Genomic DNA, 18,885 nt, shown 5'->3' with positions numbered 1-18,885 from the left:
AAAACAAATCCGGTATAACATAACTCGTGAAGAATTGTGTAATATAAAATAAAAAGGTTGTGTGTGTATAGTGTGAGACTGACAAATTACGTAATGATATGATGAGATATTGAGTATTTTTATACTATTTTTATACTATTTTATAACATTACGCGAAAAATATTCTCTCTTTAGAGAATATTCTTCGCGTAATATTAGAAGTACGTAAGGAATTTCAATTGGAAAGTATTGGAAATAGATATAAAGAATAATAATTGTGTTATCGCACGGACATCTACGCTTGTCAGATCGTATCGGCCTTGATTTGATTTGTTATAGCTCTCTTAAGTACCGTTGCATAATGCTTTTTGCATTATGACAATCCATTCCGTGCTGCCAAGTATATGTGAATTATGATTTTTATTAAACGTACCGTTGTTAATTTATTAATTTATTAGCTATTATTAGCAGGCAACTCTAATTAGCTCGGATGATTTAATACAGATGATCGAATGATAAAGTATAAATATGATACCTTCACCGTCGAGGCATTCGTTGCATTCTCGCATTTCTCCTAGGAAAACAAAAGTAGAAATCGAATATTTTCATCTTTGTCTATCTTATCGATCTCCACATGGCCGACAAATCTAATTTAATGAGCAGATATATGGATTTAATAAACGAAGGTAAAAAAAGTGTCGATACCGATAACCGTGTAAACTTTTGTTTCCAGCTCAGACAAATAGAATGAAGCAGGTATCTCGCGGCGCGTGCGATTTTTTTTTTTTTTTTTTTCTAACATTTCTACGGCTTTATAGAAGTCGACGTCCTTGCGTCGCAGCCGTTCCCTTTCTCACTCGCGTCTTATCGCTCGGATAATCGATGCTCGGATAAACGAGTGCGAGTGCGATGCCTACCGGTGATGGCAAGAGCGAGCATTAAGTCAATTATCATACCATCCGAAATTCCGAAAAAACTTAAGTAATGACAGCGCAATCTCGCGCAGCAATTGATTTTTCCGTAACGTGCGATTAACGTAAGTAGAGGGTACGAGGGTACGACGGGCGGGGGTGATGCCGCCGAATACCTCGCGCGAGGATTGACGTGTGGTGTAGATTTATCTACAGGGCATCGGCGTGGCTTCGGGTATCTCAGGTATCTCTCTCTGGGATGATTTATGGAATAAATCGGTGCGCGCGCGCGATAAGTGCATACAATTATCGCCGCGATCGAATTGTTTTGTCTCACGAAATCGCCGGGCGGATTCACCGTTCGGCATATCGCTGGGAAGGTCTCGCCGGGTTGATCGACGGATTGACGTGGGAAAATGACTCCCGGACGGGTGAATGAGACGGGTGGGTGCAAAATCGATCGCAAAATCGATCGGGGGCGATCGCGATCGGAATCGATCGCGACCATCGAGAGAAAAGAGAGCGATCGGCGCCGCGAGAAGGCAGCAAACGAGCGTGACTTACCGCTCCATTGTTCTTTGTCATCATCGGACGCGGAAAAATCGTCGGAAATTAGAATAGTTACATTATGGCTACATTCGACTCGGGCTACAACGACTCGTGCATTGTACGCTCATTGTGAATTCAAATGGATACAATCGAGCTAATAGCCCGCGCGTTCTACTACACTATGTTTTTACAGATACGTCTTTTAACATTATGCGAAAGTCGGCCTCTTGAAGCAATAGCGAGCCGATTGATTTGTTACGACTATAATCTATGATACGTCACGTACACGCAAGAACACAACAATGCAATAACATGGAAAAAAATAATAGGAAATATCATATGGAGTATCACGAAGGGTCTTTTGAAACCGGTCAGATAATTCGTCAGATAATTCAGATAGATTCTGACGAGTTTGAGATGAATAATTTTCAATAATTAATATTTATAAACATTTATAATTAAGTTAGATTTTGTTAAAATATCAAGTCTCTATTGTTATTTATTTTACTTTTTTACGCTTAATTTGAATTTAAATATGTTTTAATGCATAGTATTAATCAAGTCCGCAACCTCATTTAAATTTTAATTAAGATAATTTTAATATTTATTATATGAAAAAATCATACATTATCGGTATGGAATACTTTACGTATCCTTCTTACGCGTATAAAATATAACTTGCCTGCTTCGAAGCAGTACATCGACTTGTTTGGCCGAGTGCATCCTTCGTCTGGAATGTCCAACTTTAGTGGTAATAGGTCCTTCAGACCATATTCTGAAAAGACTGGATTCATTCGCAATAATCCACCATAGCCCGTTCGGAGTTTTCTAAAAGTAAAATGAAGATATAATGGAACTTTCAAAACCACCATGTACAAGTGTTTGGAAAGAATAATATTAAAATGAATAGCCCGTTTCTCTCTCAATGTTGTCTTAACATTTTTTATATCATGACTTTTAAATTAAAAGTTTCATGGAATATTTTCAGAATTATTTTGAATATCAGGAAAAGTATTTTTTAAAAAGGCTAGATAAAGAAATATATATATATTATTTTTTTACAAATAATAAAAAATATATGTAGCAATCTATGATGTCACGAGGGAAGATCGCGAGCATTGGGCAACCGCGAGATTCGTAAATCGCATGCACATGGTAGAAAGTGCGAAGAACACGAGGGCACGTGCCTGCACGTGTGCTTGCAGTGGAAAATGCAGAACAACGTAATACTGATTTATTGTCGTCGGTGACGTAACAGAAGTACACGTTTCTGTACCATTTTTGAGGCGGAACGAAATTCGCTTCGCGCCAAATGCACGTGCAGGGAACCATAAAAGGCGAAATCCGTTACCTACTCACCCCTAGAGAATAACCAGTCGATGCATTTCTCTATGTCACTGTATTACTTTATACGTCATGATAAAATGTTAAGATATAAGTTAAGAGATTTATTACACTTTCTCCTTGAAAAATTTTTAAACGTAAAATTGGCTTTAAATTCCTTCAATTAGATATCGATTACGTTGCGTTAAGTCGTTACATAAATGTTTGAGAATAATTATTTTGAAATAGTAAATGTGATAATTGATAATCAAACGAAGAATTTCTCCCTCGAGGGAGGAAGAGAGTAGGGGGATGTAATCGATCTTCAGATTTGATTATCGATTTAAGAATATAGCTTTTTGAGCTGCTGTTATTAGAAGTCTATTAATAGTAACGGCATGTAATTTACGATATTGAGCGATTGTTCCGAATTTATAAATATAAATTTAATTAAGAAAAATAAAAAAATTGTAAGTGATCCTGTTTGCTGATCGATGTCATCTTATTGTCTCACTGTTTTTAAACTTATCTCAGCTTATTACATTAATCATTTAATTACTAAATAATTTTTTTGGACCTTCAAAATTATTATGTTCAAATTGATTGTTAGATCAAATATTTTTGCAGTATTAATCTATATATTTAAGTGTTCTTACAAAATAATTTTGATGGGCCAACAAAATTATTTTCAGATCTGTATCTGGTCAAATTTTTAGATTTGCCAGCAAAAGTGTTCTTTCCGTGTATTATTATCTGAGTCGAAAATCGTTGTAGTTTACCTGGCGAAAGCTTCCGTGATGCCGTAAACCGTGTTACCGTCCAGCACGCCGGTAAGAAGATTGAAAGGCACGCGGGAACCGAGGCGGCAACCAGGTCGGACGGCAGGAAAAGCACGAACGAAGTCCATGCATTGCACGTTGAATAACCTGTAGAAATAGTCATCCTCCGGTATGAGGATCTCGTTGCAGTAGGGATTCTTCAGGTGTGGCGGCCGGCCGCAGCATTCTTCCGGATCGTTTCGGTTCAGGGGATCTGCAAACACGATGATGGCAGAAGAGATAGGTATAACGACAGCAAGGAAAGCGATGGTGTCCCGTAGTCCCATGGTCAGCGCGCGCGGCGGACGTGCCGGGGTATATCGGCATTCGCGATTGAATGGAACATTATCGCGAGCCGTTTTTCCCGATTGCTGTCGCAATCTTAGGTCGCGTGTGGACGAGATGGAGACTCGACGTCGATTAATTGTTCTCTCCGCATGGCCGCGCGCGTGGGATCGCTCATGGGACACACGGTCCAGGAGGTTGTATGGTTCTAAATTATATTCTCCCTTTCGAGAATTCGATCCGATAATTGGCGTAAAGCGTGGCGTTATTTTAAAATATTGGCGTAATTACAAGTCCGCCGATGAGCTCGCCAATTCTGGTGACACACACACACACACACACACACACACACACACACACACACACACACACACACACACACACACACACACACTTGCGCCGAGCGATCCCGAGCCGAAGAGCGTCCGTTCGGAAACGTCACGGACGTACACGTGATCGGTTTATCCGGGTAATGATCGTTCGCTTTCTCTCATAGTTACCCTCCTTTCGGCATATATATACGGCAAACGTTCGACGTGGAAGGGCCTATACGTGCCAACGAGCGACCTACGATGCGCGGCACATGTATCAAATATCTCGATACAGTTGCTCCTTGGTGCAACTTGAGCAATCAGTCTGCCGACGCTCGAGAGAGGCTCGCTTTCTAATTTCTATTCTAGTTACATGATTGCAACGGGCTTTGATCATCATGGCATACGAGCCGACAGAAAAATCAGTCGTGGTTTTTTTGCTGTTGCTTTCTCTAAAATTTGTTATATATCACGGTCGACTATTATTAGATTCGTACGTTGTAGCGAGCATCATTTCTCTAAGTACCATTTCTCTCTATTTGCTATTAACTTAAACGAGATGTTTCCTGTTGGAAAAGGAGAAAATTTTACCGAATGGCGAATTAATAATTAAAATCTTTCATAAACATTTTATCTATTTTCTCAAAGAACGTATTTGTAAAGATGCTTACCTTTATATGAGATAAAACAATAGATTTTTTTAAAATTTAGTTTCATGATTAACACATGAATCGTATAAAATAGGATAAAATCATTAATTTAATTTCTTTTTAAATTTAATTAAAAATTAAAAATTGTAAATTTATTTATTTATTTAATTATATGAACATATTTTAGTCGAAGAAATTATTAATTTTCGGAAATTTTTATTATTAACCAAGATGAAGAGATCGTTATCTTGCGTTAAAATCACTAGTAGTCACGGAGGAAGAAATCGGACGGATGAAAATTGTGCCGTATTGAAAATTACGTTCTAGAATAATGTACCTAGAGGCGTGGCAGTCAAAGTGTAATCGTGGTCCATGAATTGTCCCCACGCGATCACCATAACTGTGCCGGCGTGATCGTGGTAACCTTCGTCTGGGTGCATGGTGCGCGATACGACCCGAGACAATGGCAGATCATGACCCGTTACGGATATCCTTGGCGCCGTCAAGCCGTCCGCGAACTGAGGGCTCATCAATCTGCAAGATGTAAAGAAGACGTATTCGCGGCGTCGCGTCGTATTGCGTCGTATCGCGTCGCATCGAGACAAATAAACTCTCCTGCGAGAGGCAGAGGGGGATTATCGCGATTACCTCGTGAAGGGTGACAAAGTGGCTCCCCAGGTTGGATTCTGCAAATTCGTGCAGAGGCCATCGTACCGCCGGTACTTGCCCGGTCTGCATTCCACGTTGCTGAGGAAGGCCGGGCAGACCTCGCGGATCAGCGTCTTCGAGGTGTCGATCAACGGTAGACTCCTTTCGACCTCCTCGTAGGTCAGCCCGTACCTAACCGGAATGGAATGATTAGAAAGTAAAATCGAGAAAGAAGAAACGCGAAATCGGATCCCACAGGGGGGGGGGAGGGGGGGGAGGGGAAAGTCGGGAGAAAGAGATTGCGTAGGCTCGAACGTTGCCAGGGAGAGACTTACGTTTGCGCGAGATTCGTGGAGATGTCGAGAAGCAGCTCGCCGACCGTCGCCAGGTCCTCCGGTCGCCACATCTCCGACTTTGGCCTCGCGACGTCTACGGGTGATTACGTTATGTGTGTGGAAGCGAAGAGCGGGAGAGAACGCGCGGAACGAAACGAGATAAAACATACAGCATGAGAGATGTACGCATCGCCGTACGTTGCGAACGACGTTACGTATATTAAGCGTGCGACATCCCGGACATCGTATTGATCACTGCCGACTGATAAATTACTCGAACGTCGGGCAATTAATTCTCGTAATGAAATTTAATATACTCACTAATGCGCTTCCTCGCCTCGACGTAGGCATGATTTACGGCGTCGTACGTGATGCAGGTTTGGGTTCCTCCCGCGGCGGGGCTGCGAGCAGCGAAAGAAACAAGGATGAAAGTTAACGCGTGCACGACCGACGTATGCGGATATATTATTTACAGCTCCCCTACCTCTTTCCGCATCCCTACCTTAGGGTTAATTGCCTAACGTACCGCAGCCTACTTACGGTGAGAAGCCGACTCGAGAGAGCCTTGCGCGCGAATTCGCTCGTGCAAATCACGTCCGCACACGGAGCATCTGGTATGCGCGATATATTTCGTATCAAGGTAACCCAAAATTTTATCTCAGATGCTCTCCTCTGAATGCGGAGTGAATTTGACTTTCATATCCTGTTTCCGCCGTGAGATATACTGGCATTGGCGTGCCGCCCGTGGCTGCGTCGACGAAGGTTAGCCAATTCAATTCTACGCGTTTCTCTACGTTGACATTGCACTTTTATCCACAGCTTCCGCCTTCTTCTATTTTTATCCTCATTGCGACTGTGTCGATCGCCCATAAATACATTTAAATTAACATTTTCCTATTTTTTAATCCATCTTTTTATCCGCTTCTCGCTCTTTTGGAAAATTAATATAAATTTTATCTTGGAATTTTTATATCATCTCGGGAAATACAAATTGTAAAATTTAATTTGCATCAAAAGGTAGCATTTTAGTATTTTAACTTTATATTATTTTTTTTATTCTCTCTCTCTCTCTCTCTCTCTCTCTCTCTCTCTCTCTCTCTCTCTTTTACGCACACATTATAAACTAGTAATATTTATTATTACTTTAAAATTGACACATTAGTTAAACTCCACATTCATCAAATACGATACTTAACAGGATTTTAATTCATTTAATTTTCAGATCCCGACTCTCGTAAAAATCACTGACTTCGAGTTTAAGAGCTTCTTTAGCTTCTTAAGCAACTAATCGTTATATACTTGCGAGCCGCAAAATCGAGAAGATGTGAGGGAAGATACGTAGCTCCTCGCGTCTAATTGGCGGCGCGGTTGAGTGTTTCCGTTGTGCCGCAACCGATAGTAATAATAACGAAAGCACTTTGTAATGGTGTCGTGCATCGACGCACTTACCATAACTGGTCCGAGCGGCGGCTACAGTCCCATTCCCCGTGATAAATGTGGGTTGCGCCAGCCGGGGAACTCTTTTTTTTCCGATACGTATAAATTACAATTACTTCAGCTTACGGAATTCGTACTTTAATAATCACGCCGCGTTTAATAATCACGCGTTGTCACGGCCGCGCGGCACGCGAATCCACGAATCACGTACTCAGCCGCGTCCCGGTTCAGCTTTCGTATTATCGTATATTGTTTTTCGCGTGCCGCGAATTCTGTCTCGACTAATATATCGAAGGCATATCATTTCAGTTCGCATCCGTTTTCCATTCTGTCATGTCGTGAGCGATCCCTGTCGCTAGCGTTATCGATAATCAACAATTTTGCAGTCAACAGCACGCGCAATTTCGAACCTCTAAATTGGTATCGTTTCGCGATGCAATTGCGAACTCGACGTCTCGTTATATGTCGTGTCCCCGGGCACCCGTTTGACATTCCACAGGTGTTGCCTCCATCTCAAAGTAGGTGCGTGACATCGCTAATCGGCGACGGCGTTACGACGTCACGCCGGCTACCTAAACGGTCGATGCAGATCACGCGACTTGCCTGACTATATTTACTCCTGATTACTAGATGAAAACTATGTGCCTGGCTCAAACTCGCTTTAGACGACTTATAGAATCCCATAAGAACTCCAATTTTAATTTTATTTGTAATTTTGTATGACGTAAAGTGCGAAAAATATTCAAAAAATAAAAAAGTACGTATAAAATACATGTCATAAAAATTATAAATAAAATTCTATAACTTAAACCTAGCGCAAATTGTAGATTGTCTAAAATGGACGTCATGTGATTGTTACACGTTATATACTAAGATTTTTATCGAATTTTTATGGCAGTATTAATACTGGATTATGTTTATTTTTATTAGAATCGTACAGCAAATTATTTAAAAAATTTTAATTATTTTTAAAATTACAATTAATTCAAATCAAAATTGTAAATTAATTATATTTTGCTTTTTTTATAAGAGAAAAAAAACCAGAGGGAAATAATTGAAGCATTAGTTATTAATCTCAGTTTTTCTATTAACAATAAGAAAAAAAACAGTTTTACGACAAGCTTAAAAATATACAATTTGTTAATTTTTAAATAATTCGCATTTGCGTATAACACAACACAAAGGTTTATACGCTTTATTACTATAATTTATTATAAACAATTAGCTATTTGCCACAAAAAAAGGACAATTTTATTAATTTACCAAAGAATTTAGAAATTCTTTTCTCTTCAAAAACGTTCTTTTACAAAAAAATATCGTCCAATGGTATTAGTATGACAAACAATAAAGTTTTTAAGGACGCAATTATGATGAAGATTAAACTATTAGTAACGCGACACGTCGCTGCATTGTCGGCAAAGCAATCGCAGTTACCGATGATTCGTGCGGAATTAAGAACGACGATAATATACTCGGCGTGTAATTCCAATTAGTTCTCCTCCTAGCGAATCCAGTTTCGACTACCACGATCTTCGGCGATGCGGGCATTTAAAGCGATTTTATCGTATCGCGACTGCCTTGTGTTTCATTAGCGGCGCGCCTCGCGAAAGGCTCAATTAACGGCGGCAGGATTTCGCGCGCATACGAATCTAATTGCATTTTGTACCGTCGTTCGCGAGCCGGCGTGTTTTTTAAAGAGGTCGAGTTTTTGTGACTGTTGCAAAAATCGCAATCAATTATGATTAATTGCGCGATCAGCGGTGCGCGCGTTCGCGGTACGCTGTAACGAGAATATGCGCGAGTTAACTCTCGTTTCGCCGCCGTCTCGGGCATGCCATCTCCGTTCGAAAAAAAAAAAAAAAAATTTTCCTCCTTCCCGAATTTCTACTCTGTAAATAATTCGCAGGTGTGCGCGCGTAAACACGCGTGAGCGACGTTTCTTTGACGTCCCGGCCGCCCGGCTGGGCTCGATTTTTAAGCACACTTTACCGGGGCACTCGTACGATAAACGCCGTCGTCTCGTCGGTCGTTCGACGCGAGGAAACGGCAGTTAATCACGGGTTTCAGCGCGATTACGCGTTCGAACGCGAGGATTATTACCGTACGGTTTTCTTACACGAGGCGATGAATGGAACAACACGCGGTTTGCCGCGACACGTAACGGTCACTCCCGCGTTTCGTTGCATGACGCGTTTACGGCTCAATACCATAAATGCCGATCTGGCAATGGCCGCTTTTAAAAGCTGGGACGGGATAGGACTGAATTTTACGATCGACGTTGTGCAAAAGCGGCGCGATCTGTATAGAGTCATCAAGCGTGAGCGGCGACGACCCGCGTCGAACGCAGCCGCGATAGAATGTACGTATGAGATCGCATAACATAAGATCCCGTAAGGTCGCATCGGAGTCCTGCGCATTTAGTCCTGGGTCGGGAATGCAGGATGATAGTGAAAGTCCTAAGGCGGCCAAAGTTCCCGCTTTCTCTAATCCTCGAGAATGCCGGGTGAGGATTTACCTCGTTACGTAAGCGCGCTGCACTTCCTTTGCGGTTGGCGAACGCGATTCATAATGGAAAATCGATAATCATAATCGATAATCGTGTATTTCCTAGTCAATTTCCTACAATGTGTCCTCGAGTGAGCCATCCTCGAGCCACCATAAAATGTAATTCTCATACATAAAATGTAACTCTCATCTGGCCCCTATGGCGACTTTCGTAATCGGCCGAAGAGGTAACATTTCGCTTAAGCGGCTGATCGATGACTATCAATAACCGCGGATTATCTTGGATAATAATTAAAAAGATTCAGAAGTGGTGGACATTTGTATGTACAGTGCTGATCTTCAATCGCGTTTCGTGTTAACAAGAAATATTGGGCGAATATTTAGAAAGCGCTACGCTTCATAGACTTTTAAAGGATTACTGTCAGTTTTGCATGACGGCGATTGAAATTGATTATTAACTTTCAAGTGACCGGACAAAAGTAACGTTTTTCATACAATAACGTCGAAATAACATGTCGTAAGTGATGAATTATATGAAAGTGATTTTATATACGCGAACACGATTCTTATATCCGCGATGTCTGTGCAATATGTTTAAAGTTAAAGGGAAATGTCAAAGAAATTTAGCACAATAGATATTTGTAATAATTAGGAATTTACGCCTGTCTTTCATTCTCGAGGCATATCGCTAGATAGTAATTTTTCAATTTAATTGCGTAAAATATGACAATAATTGCGGATCTATTACGGGCACGATTAATCGGTTTGTGATTTCAAAACAATTTATTATTTTACATTTATGCCCCGCTCTAACAAAAAAAAAAAAAAAAATCAATTCCAAGTTACATTCCCAACTCTCTAAGTTGATTGAAACGAAATTAATTAAGAAAATCTCTTTGAATTAAGTCTTTGTGAGAAAAGCGAAATCGGTATGTTTTTTTTTTTTTTTTATCAGTATGTTTCGATGTGTCTCTGTGAATGGCGCAAAACTCAACTTTAACCCTGTTTTGGGATGTGAAAATTCACACAGGCGGATGATTTTACTCCGCGAAAGTTTATCATCGGAGTCACTTCGGAGGAACAACTTCAGTTCCTGCCTTCTGTGTTTGGCTTTCGCTAAATTAAGATCGCTATCGTCACGCGGACTCATATTTCGGTCTTAATGCGAGCACTTACAACGATCCGCGAAGTAAATTATAGGTGTAGTCGTAAAGGCTGGTTCTTCCACGGGTGTCCAGGATCAAGGCGCACTCCTCTCCGTTTGCATAAGCGTCGACAGGCTGATACTGCAGCCCGTTACTGTGTGCCGTTGCCAGCAGCAGCAGCAGCCCGATTATCGCGGATCGCGTCCGCGTTATCGCGAATCTGCAACATTCCGACACATGCGATTATCCTTCCCGTGGCAAAGGGTATATACTCAGAACAAGAGGCTGCCGGTCTTAACGGTGCCTTAAATCACCTGGTTTGCGCGAATTTTTACAGTTCTGGTTAATCGGAGATCTACCCCCCTCCCCCCCCCCCCCCCCGAGCGGAAAGGCGACAGCGGGATTACAGCGAAGCAGCAAATCAAATATTTAATTGATATTTAATCCTTTTTTTTTTTAATTCACGATATTCTGTCGTGAAAGTTATTATAAATGACAAAGATTACGAGCGATTAATTGGCAAAATTATATTTTTGAACTTTACTGCTTCGGATGTCTTGATATTAGTAGCTAATATCAATGCAAGAGCGAGTAATTAGGGGCATTCGTCTTGATATCCATTGGAATGTGCACGTGCATTATTGAATGCCAGATTAAGGATAAACTATTTGGGTTCGATCGCACTCGGGTTGGCTTGTAAACCTGAATGGTAATTTTGATAAAATATGATTATAAAATATTTAATACAATTGAATTATAACTATATATAACTATATAATATATAATGACCTATTGAAAAAATGTTTTTTCAATTTTATATTTTATGAAAATAAATATATCTTAAAATTCTTAAAATAAGATTACGTTTTTGTTTTACATGTTCATATTTTAATTTGAATTTAAATATCATCATATGTGACAGAATAAGTAAGGAAAATAAAATAATAAAATAAGGGTTTTTTTAATGAATTGTTTGGAAATAGTAGAAGTAGACGCAAAGGGAAGATTTTTACAATCTGAAAAATCCAATAAAAAATTATAAATAATAACGACGCAAATTATTCTTTTTCTCGACAGAATTATTTTATTATATCGAGGCCGTGTGAAATATAATTATATGTGATAGTTAGAACAAATTCTTCTTTTCTTGAAGAAATAGTGAATAGCTTGATAATATCTGCCGCACCGTGCGTTCTCACTTTAACATGCCGCATTTGGTGTATTTGTGAAGCGGAGCGGAGAAACCGAGATACAAAAGTCGAAGTTCTTCCGTAATCGCCATCCCATTCTTTTAGCACAAGAGATGTCGCGAACGCGAATGCCTCCGGCCCGTCCATGGAAAGTTGCTCTTTCATTTTGTATTCTCACGCTTTGCTATACACGTTTGCATATGTAAACGTGCAATTGACACGCATACAAAAATGTGAGGCAGCAGATGCACATAAATGCATTTTGTGTATGTACATATCGTATTTTTATTGCGGGTCACGTTTTATCGATTTTTAATTTTTAAAAGGAAAAGATCTTTTTCCTCTGTAATTTTGTCATTTAATGAATTTCTACAATATTCTATAACATCCAAATTTAAACTTTAAATATACTCGCGCTTATTTACACGCTTTTTTGTTTACATTTAATACTGCACAATAAAAGATAATATATTTGGAAAAATTAGAAATCTGATAAACACATTTTAGTAAAAATATTTTTTTGACAATATGTTACTTTTGTCATTGTTATTAATATAATCATATTTTTGAGCTTTATATTTCGAAAGTCTTGACTGTATATATAACAACAATATACATAATATCTATGACGTATTCTCGAGAATTATACTTTAGAATTTTTTTAATAAAAAAAAATTATATTATAAAAGGACAAAATATGTAGAATAAGACGATACACAATCGCAGCTGCGATTTAAAAATTTAAGCATATCACCTTGAACTCTTTAAGTAAGACATACTCTAAGATTAATTATTGCCGTACTTCCATTCTTCATTCACCAACGCTTATCATGAAATTACATTAATTTGCGGACCAAATTGGCACGTTGGAAATGGCTGACAGTTATTTCGCGCTAGTCTTATAGTTTGCCGACGATGAAAGTGCCTCTCGTCCCATATAATGATTAGATAAGACTTGATCGACACTCGGTGCTATCTGCATTCTCTTATGTTTTTCTCTCTATCTGTTTTCTCTTATGTTTTTTCTCATCTCGCATGCGGCTCACAAAGCGCAATGCAACCCGATAAACCGGTCCTCGCGTATTCGGTAATCTTACAATTAGACCGACGTAACGGTTTAATCGGTCGTCTTTAATGGAAATTACTTGCATTCTCAGTGACAACCTGCGGTTGATATTTGTCGATATGTGTTTCTTCCTTTAACATAAATTACAGTTTACAGTAAAGGCTTTTTATATACTTAATATAATGAGTTTATAAGTGTAAAGATACGTTTCTCTACTCGTCTACTATTGTAGCATATCGCAGTGCTTTAACACCAATTAATTATATCAAGATAATCTAAATTTCTACTCTAATTGAATACAGAATTAACATTTTAAATTATAATTTATTCATGAGATACATATATTTGTCATTCCGAGTTATTTTCTGAAACAAAGGAAGAGAAAAATGCATGCTTCACGTAGTTACGTTTTCATTTTCTAAATTAAACTATGTATTTATAAAGAGAATTAACAATTTATCCATTTCATGATTGTTAAATGAACATTTTATAAAATCACAAAAGATTGGAGAAATTGCTTTTCGTGATCGCTGACTGGATCATGGCTGATTAGCTAAGTAGCTTGTCAATTTATTGTTGATTTCTTGCGGAAATGTCAATTTTACCCGGATAAATTACGTGAATTCGGATTGATATTCCGCGTACGTAATCGCGTGAAATTCAATTGGAGAGCGTGCGAAACAGTGGTCAGGAAGCGTACGAAAAGTGAAAATTTGTTAAAAAAAAAATCAGCCACAAAGTACCGCAAGAGAATTGTTCCCTGTTGTTGCATAACTCTTTTTTACGCTGACGATAAAGTAGCAAATATCAAAAGATATTTTATATACGTATAAATATAAACACAGACATTTCATAAAACTGTAACAGATGTAACATGTACACGTCACGTATTTTCTGGATTGCACGTTATAATTACATTGTAAATACTTTACATTCAGTAAGCAGTCATTTTGATTGCTCTCTTTTCCGCTTCGAAATGGATCGTAATTAAACTTAACTTGTATATGCCTTATATGAACATAAGAAAATTATAAACGTCTTAATCGTTGGATATAATGTACCTTTAAACTTTACGTCGTTATTATTTCTTTTCATTTTATATCTGCTAATAATAAAATTATAATTATAACAGTACATTTCAGTAAAGATTATGACAGAATTTAAATTATTGCTATAAATGCTTGATTGCACATTTATAAATTATAAGATATGCATTTTATATGTGTCCAGAAGAAATAAATATTAACGAACACAATGCTTCTAATGATGATAAGCGATATCACGTTGCTCAATCAAAGAACTCATTGAGAACGCAATTGCGCAATTGGCTAGATTAACAAAGTAGAATTATTCTAAACAGTGTTTAGCCGTTATCGGAAGGTTGTAATGAAAGCTTTCGTTTTGTACGCTCGTCGACTATCACTTCGCGTCTTCTAATATCTTCGTATTCGCGGCATCACGATAATAAATACAATGATTGCCATTAAGTGGGCGGACAGCGATCGACCACGTTTCTCGAGAGTGTTTGTCGAATCCCCGCGCACGGCTATGAATATACGTATACATCTTATTTGACAATTAAAAACCCGAGTGATTTACTAGCACGGTGAAAGGATTCGAAAGCGGGTAAAAGTAACGCGAGATACTTGCAGAAGGACGCGTACGGATTTCGAGACGACGTCCGATCGTCATCTTCGTGCCGCGCCGAAACCTTCATTCGATCGCGTCATCCCGCGTGATAACGTGAGTTCTTCCTTAAGGAATAAAGCCGCGTGAGAGATCATGATCCGAGTCGATCGGAATAAACCACTCGATCGCTTCCTTTCCCGATGCGTCGCGCGGGATTCACCTTTCACCGTTCATCGTAACATTCGCGCCCGGCCCGCGGTGATAATAAGACACGAAAAGGTGCACTTCCTGCGAGACATCTCCTCCCCCCCCCCCTCCCCATTTGTGCGCCCCGACCTCAGTTCTCATAATTACTCGCGGCAGTTTTTTCCTTCCTAGCTAGCCATCTTTCTCAAGAGACAGACCGCGGTACTCTTCTTTCTCACGTTCACAGGAAGCCCCCCTCCCCCGAGAGATTAGAAAATCTGATAAGGTGATTTATCATGGTGATTTATTAATTAATGCAAATGCTTTCATTTCGGTAGCGACAAGACAATTGTAAAGTGATTTAAAGATACATAATAATAACACGATACACGCACGCATATCTATATATGATATTAATTGTTTTAATAATATATTTTTCGATGTATCATGTTTCAATGCTGATTAGTGGTAGTAAGAATTTATATGAAAAAAAAAAAATAAGAGAAAAATTAGTCAGGCTCAATTTTGACAGTGTAACTTTCTTTGACACGTGTCCTTGATCCACTTGTTTCAAAAGGCGAAAAGTAAAGTATATTTATATATAAAACATTTTATAATTTTTACTTATACAGGAAGTTAATATGTTATTGCACTACGTCTTATGTAAAGTAATATCTATCCATCCCATATCATTTATACTGTAATGATATAGATTCGTGGCGCGGTAAAATATTAAAAAGTAAACTGGTTTTCTCTCTTTATTAGCAATAGCGAGATCCAGTATCTAATCTACTTTTAATATAAGTTAATCTTTATCAACCAAGTTTTGCGTGTAAATCGATAGATTTTTTTTTAGATCTTAATTAATTTTATTAATATATATATATATATATTGCTATTATTAAAAAATCAATTAAAATTATTAAAAAATAAAGATCAATAATCATTATCATTTATAATTTTTTCCTTTCTGTCGACGAAAATGTAAATAAAAGTCTCAGAATTTCTTCGGCAACACTCTACGTTGGCAGCAGCCCCCGTGGTACTTTGGCGCGATACGGATTGAACGCGCAAAATTCCTCCGCAAAGTACTCCAGTAAGTACTCCAGTACTTTTTTTACTACTTCAGATTTCCAAATTTTTTTAACTCACGATTTACAACACGTCACGCTCACCCGTTATCCATTCTTCCGCCACGCGCTCCACGTTGCTGATGATGGCCCGAAACGATGCGAGAGAAGCGGCGGCGAAATTATCGTCGAGGGTTGTCGACGATCCTCGGTGCACACTTCTTTCAACACACGTGATTCAATACACGACGGACGGAGCGAGAAAATCGAACGGGGAACAGTCGGAATGTAATACCGACAATATTTGGACGTCGACGTGTGTCTTTGCACGCGTTCGAGAGACCGCGTTAGGGGAAAGGGGAGGGGGGAGTAACCACCACCGCGCGTATTTGTTCCTCGGCGATCTAGCGCTTCGTATTTCGTGCGTAGGACCAACCAACTCTTCTTGCCGGATGTAATCCAGCTTGCAGCGGTCGATCACCACCCGGTCCTCCTGCTCTCCCAGGTGGTTGCTTTTGGAACGACTCGCACTGCTCGACTACCTTAATGTGGCTACTCGCGATCGTGTCTTGCCTTTCCGCCGCATAGTACTTTATGAAAGCGCACCGTCCTGGTGGTGGAAAGCTCCCTAAAAGCGCGGTCCTGACTCGTGGAAAGGAAACGAGAAGGGAGAGGGAGCCGGGAGGGAGAGTTGAGTGAGGAGACGAGAGAGGTGGAGGAAAGTTATTTTACCTTACGTTATGTATTTCGCCAGGTGAGCGAGAAAGAATCACCGAGGAGTTAGCGGCGGACGTGATGAAGAAGGAGGAGGCGGAGGAGGAGGAGGAGGAGGAGGAGGAGGAGGAAAAGGAGAAGGAGGTGTAGCTCCCGTCCACGTCTTACTTTCCTTTCTCTAAACGAACCGCACGGCTGCTGCCCTCGATTCGAGACATCGATTGTGTCCCGCCGGTCTCCGAAATACGCGTCGCCGAAAGTGCTATTCGCTGAATCAAGACAACAATGGGGATACTTTCTTTCCTCGCTTACCTTTCGATTTTACACTTTCGAGAGGAACATCGTAGCGGGATCACTCCGATGTCTGTGCGATGTCGATCGAAGATTTTGCCAAGAAATTCGATAATTACGGGTTATCGTAATGAGCTTGTGAAAGACAAACATCGTACATGTATTCATTACTCGAAACTACACAATACACAAGATTTTCTTTTTTTTTTTTTTTTTTAAATATTTGATGCTTTCCTTTGAGCTGAACGGAACGATTACAGGCTGTCCGCTGCTATCATCCTTCATTTCATCTGCATACAAATCAGCTTACGTAACTTTTCGGGTTCGAACACTGCAGCTTGCACGAATGCGAATTGCGGCATTCTTTATGGTATATTTCCTTTATGGCGGTCGTAAAATCGTAGACGAAGATGCGCGGCGCGAAATTTTCTGAGCTTCGGCCAGACTTTGCACCCGTTACACAAGTTATCCGCAGAAAATTTTGTTTTATTACATAAATTACGAAAGTCATATTAGATATAATAATAAATTCTAGATGCTATGATTAATTGCATAATTGATCCGCGTGTACATGCTTGTTCGATAACAGAGCCTGAACGATGGATGGATAATTTATATAAGTTTATTTATGTAACAATTAATTCATACAGTTTCGCTTCTTTTTATATATTCAGACGCGATCCAGATGATCGATAATGTTCGGTTGTCAACTAGTAACCAGCGGCATGATAACGCAACAGGGTTGAGAAAGCGTTTTGTGTATTTCACTTGGCCATGAAATCAGTTTTGTTCTGCGACGGTTAATCGACTTTTTCGGCGAGAGGGAGAATTAAAATATTGAAAGAAATTGTGGTGTCACGATCAACCTGATGGTGGTACAAATTTACCATCTACAGTTGCTTAATTGCACGCTTTGCGTTTGCCGAGGAATATTGAAAGAAGAAATCTAATGGAAATAATCAATGGTAAACGAGCTTGAATAAAAATGTTACATGATTAAAAATGTGTTTACTTTTATTTTTTTATATTAAAAATGAAATTTGTAATATAAGTTGTTAGTTTAAATGATGGTTATATAATGGTTAATTATATAACAATTTTTATTCTTTTTTTATTTTCTTTGAATTATTTAGATTAATGGGTTATAAAGTGATAAATAAATATTTTAAAGTATAAATTTAAATTACTATTACTACTACTATTACTATTACTATTTAAATTACAATTTAAATATAATTTAAAAATATTTAATTAGAAGAATGTTCTAGTTAAAGAATGTAAATAACGAGTAAAATGAAGAGTCATTATAATATCTTTTGTTATACTTCCCTGTTTATAAAATACTTATAAAATACAAAATATCGGTGTGTTCTTTTTTATTCCACCTTTCACTTTTCTTTTCTACCTGAAAGTTTTGCCATCGTATATGGAGCACATTCCGGGACGATAGTACTTACGAAAGAGAGATGTTTAGAAGGTATCGCCTGGGGCGACATATCTATCTTCATTTCTGTAATAAAGAGACCTCTCGTATGCGCGGCTATAAATATATTCTTTACTCTGAAAAAATAATATAATTAATACACATGACGGTTTATAATACTTCACAGCTTATGAAATCCGTCTTCCACTCCGTCTTGAAACCGCGAGCAAGTTTTTAAAAAAAATAATCGCCTTTCCGGGCTGCGATAAATCACCATTAAATTCGCTCTCCTGTCGTCTATTTGATTCGGTAATAACGTAAAAAAAAAAAAAAAAAAAAAAAACAAAGTGAAAAGATTCATTTTGAAACGGACACCCTATATCGTAAATCGAAACTCGTCAATTAAGCTTGTACGATAAA

General features: G+C 38.8%; 1 protein-coding gene and 1 long non-coding RNA gene across 3 annotated transcripts in view; one reads left to right on the top strand and one right to left on the bottom strand.

Moving 5' to 3' along the window:
- Positions 1–16,773, bottom strand: part of cysu (peroxidase homolog) — a 26,455-nt gene extending 9,682 nt beyond the window's left edge. The window contains exons 1-8 of one of the 2 annotated variants that reach the window (XM_011644417.3): positions 16,143–16,773; positions 10,928–11,116; positions 6,131–6,210; positions 5,810–5,903; positions 5,475–5,666; positions 5,164–5,360; positions 3,542–3,794; positions 2,122–2,267 (exon numbers count right to left, since the gene is read on the bottom strand). In XM_011644417.3, the coding sequence (XP_011642719.2) occupies positions 2,122–2,267; positions 3,542–3,794; positions 5,164–5,360; positions 5,475–5,666; positions 5,810–5,903; positions 6,131–6,210; positions 10,928–11,116; positions 16,143–16,153 (1,162 nt within the window). In that variant the 5' untranslated portion in view covers positions 16,154–16,773. The remainder of the gene's footprint in view (positions 1–2,121; positions 2,268–3,541; positions 3,795–5,163; positions 5,361–5,474; positions 5,667–5,809; positions 5,904–6,130; positions 6,211–10,927; positions 11,117–16,142) is intronic. The other variant, XM_011644419.3, reaches the window with a different exon arrangement.
- LOC148934701 (uncharacterized) overlaps positions 1–18,401 on the top strand; it is an 18,770-nt gene extending 369 nt beyond the window's left edge. The window contains exon 2 of the long non-coding RNA XR_016141145.1: positions 16,792–18,401. This is a non-coding gene — a long non-coding RNA (uncharacterized LOC148934701). The remainder of the gene's footprint in view (positions 1–16,791) is intronic.
- The last annotated feature ends 484 nt before the right edge of the window (positions 18,402–18,885 follow it).

The sequence above is a fragment of the Pogonomyrmex barbatus genome, unplaced genomic scaffold (genome assembly GCF_055798465.1).
Source record: "Pogonomyrmex barbatus isolate J1 unplaced genomic scaffold, ASM5579846v1 scaffold8, whole genome shotgun sequence".
Lineage (NCBI taxonomy): Eukaryota > Metazoa > Arthropoda > Insecta > Hymenoptera > Formicidae > Pogonomyrmex > Pogonomyrmex barbatus.
Note: the sequence above shows the minus strand (reverse complement) of the source record. Positions and strands in the feature narration are given on the sequence as shown.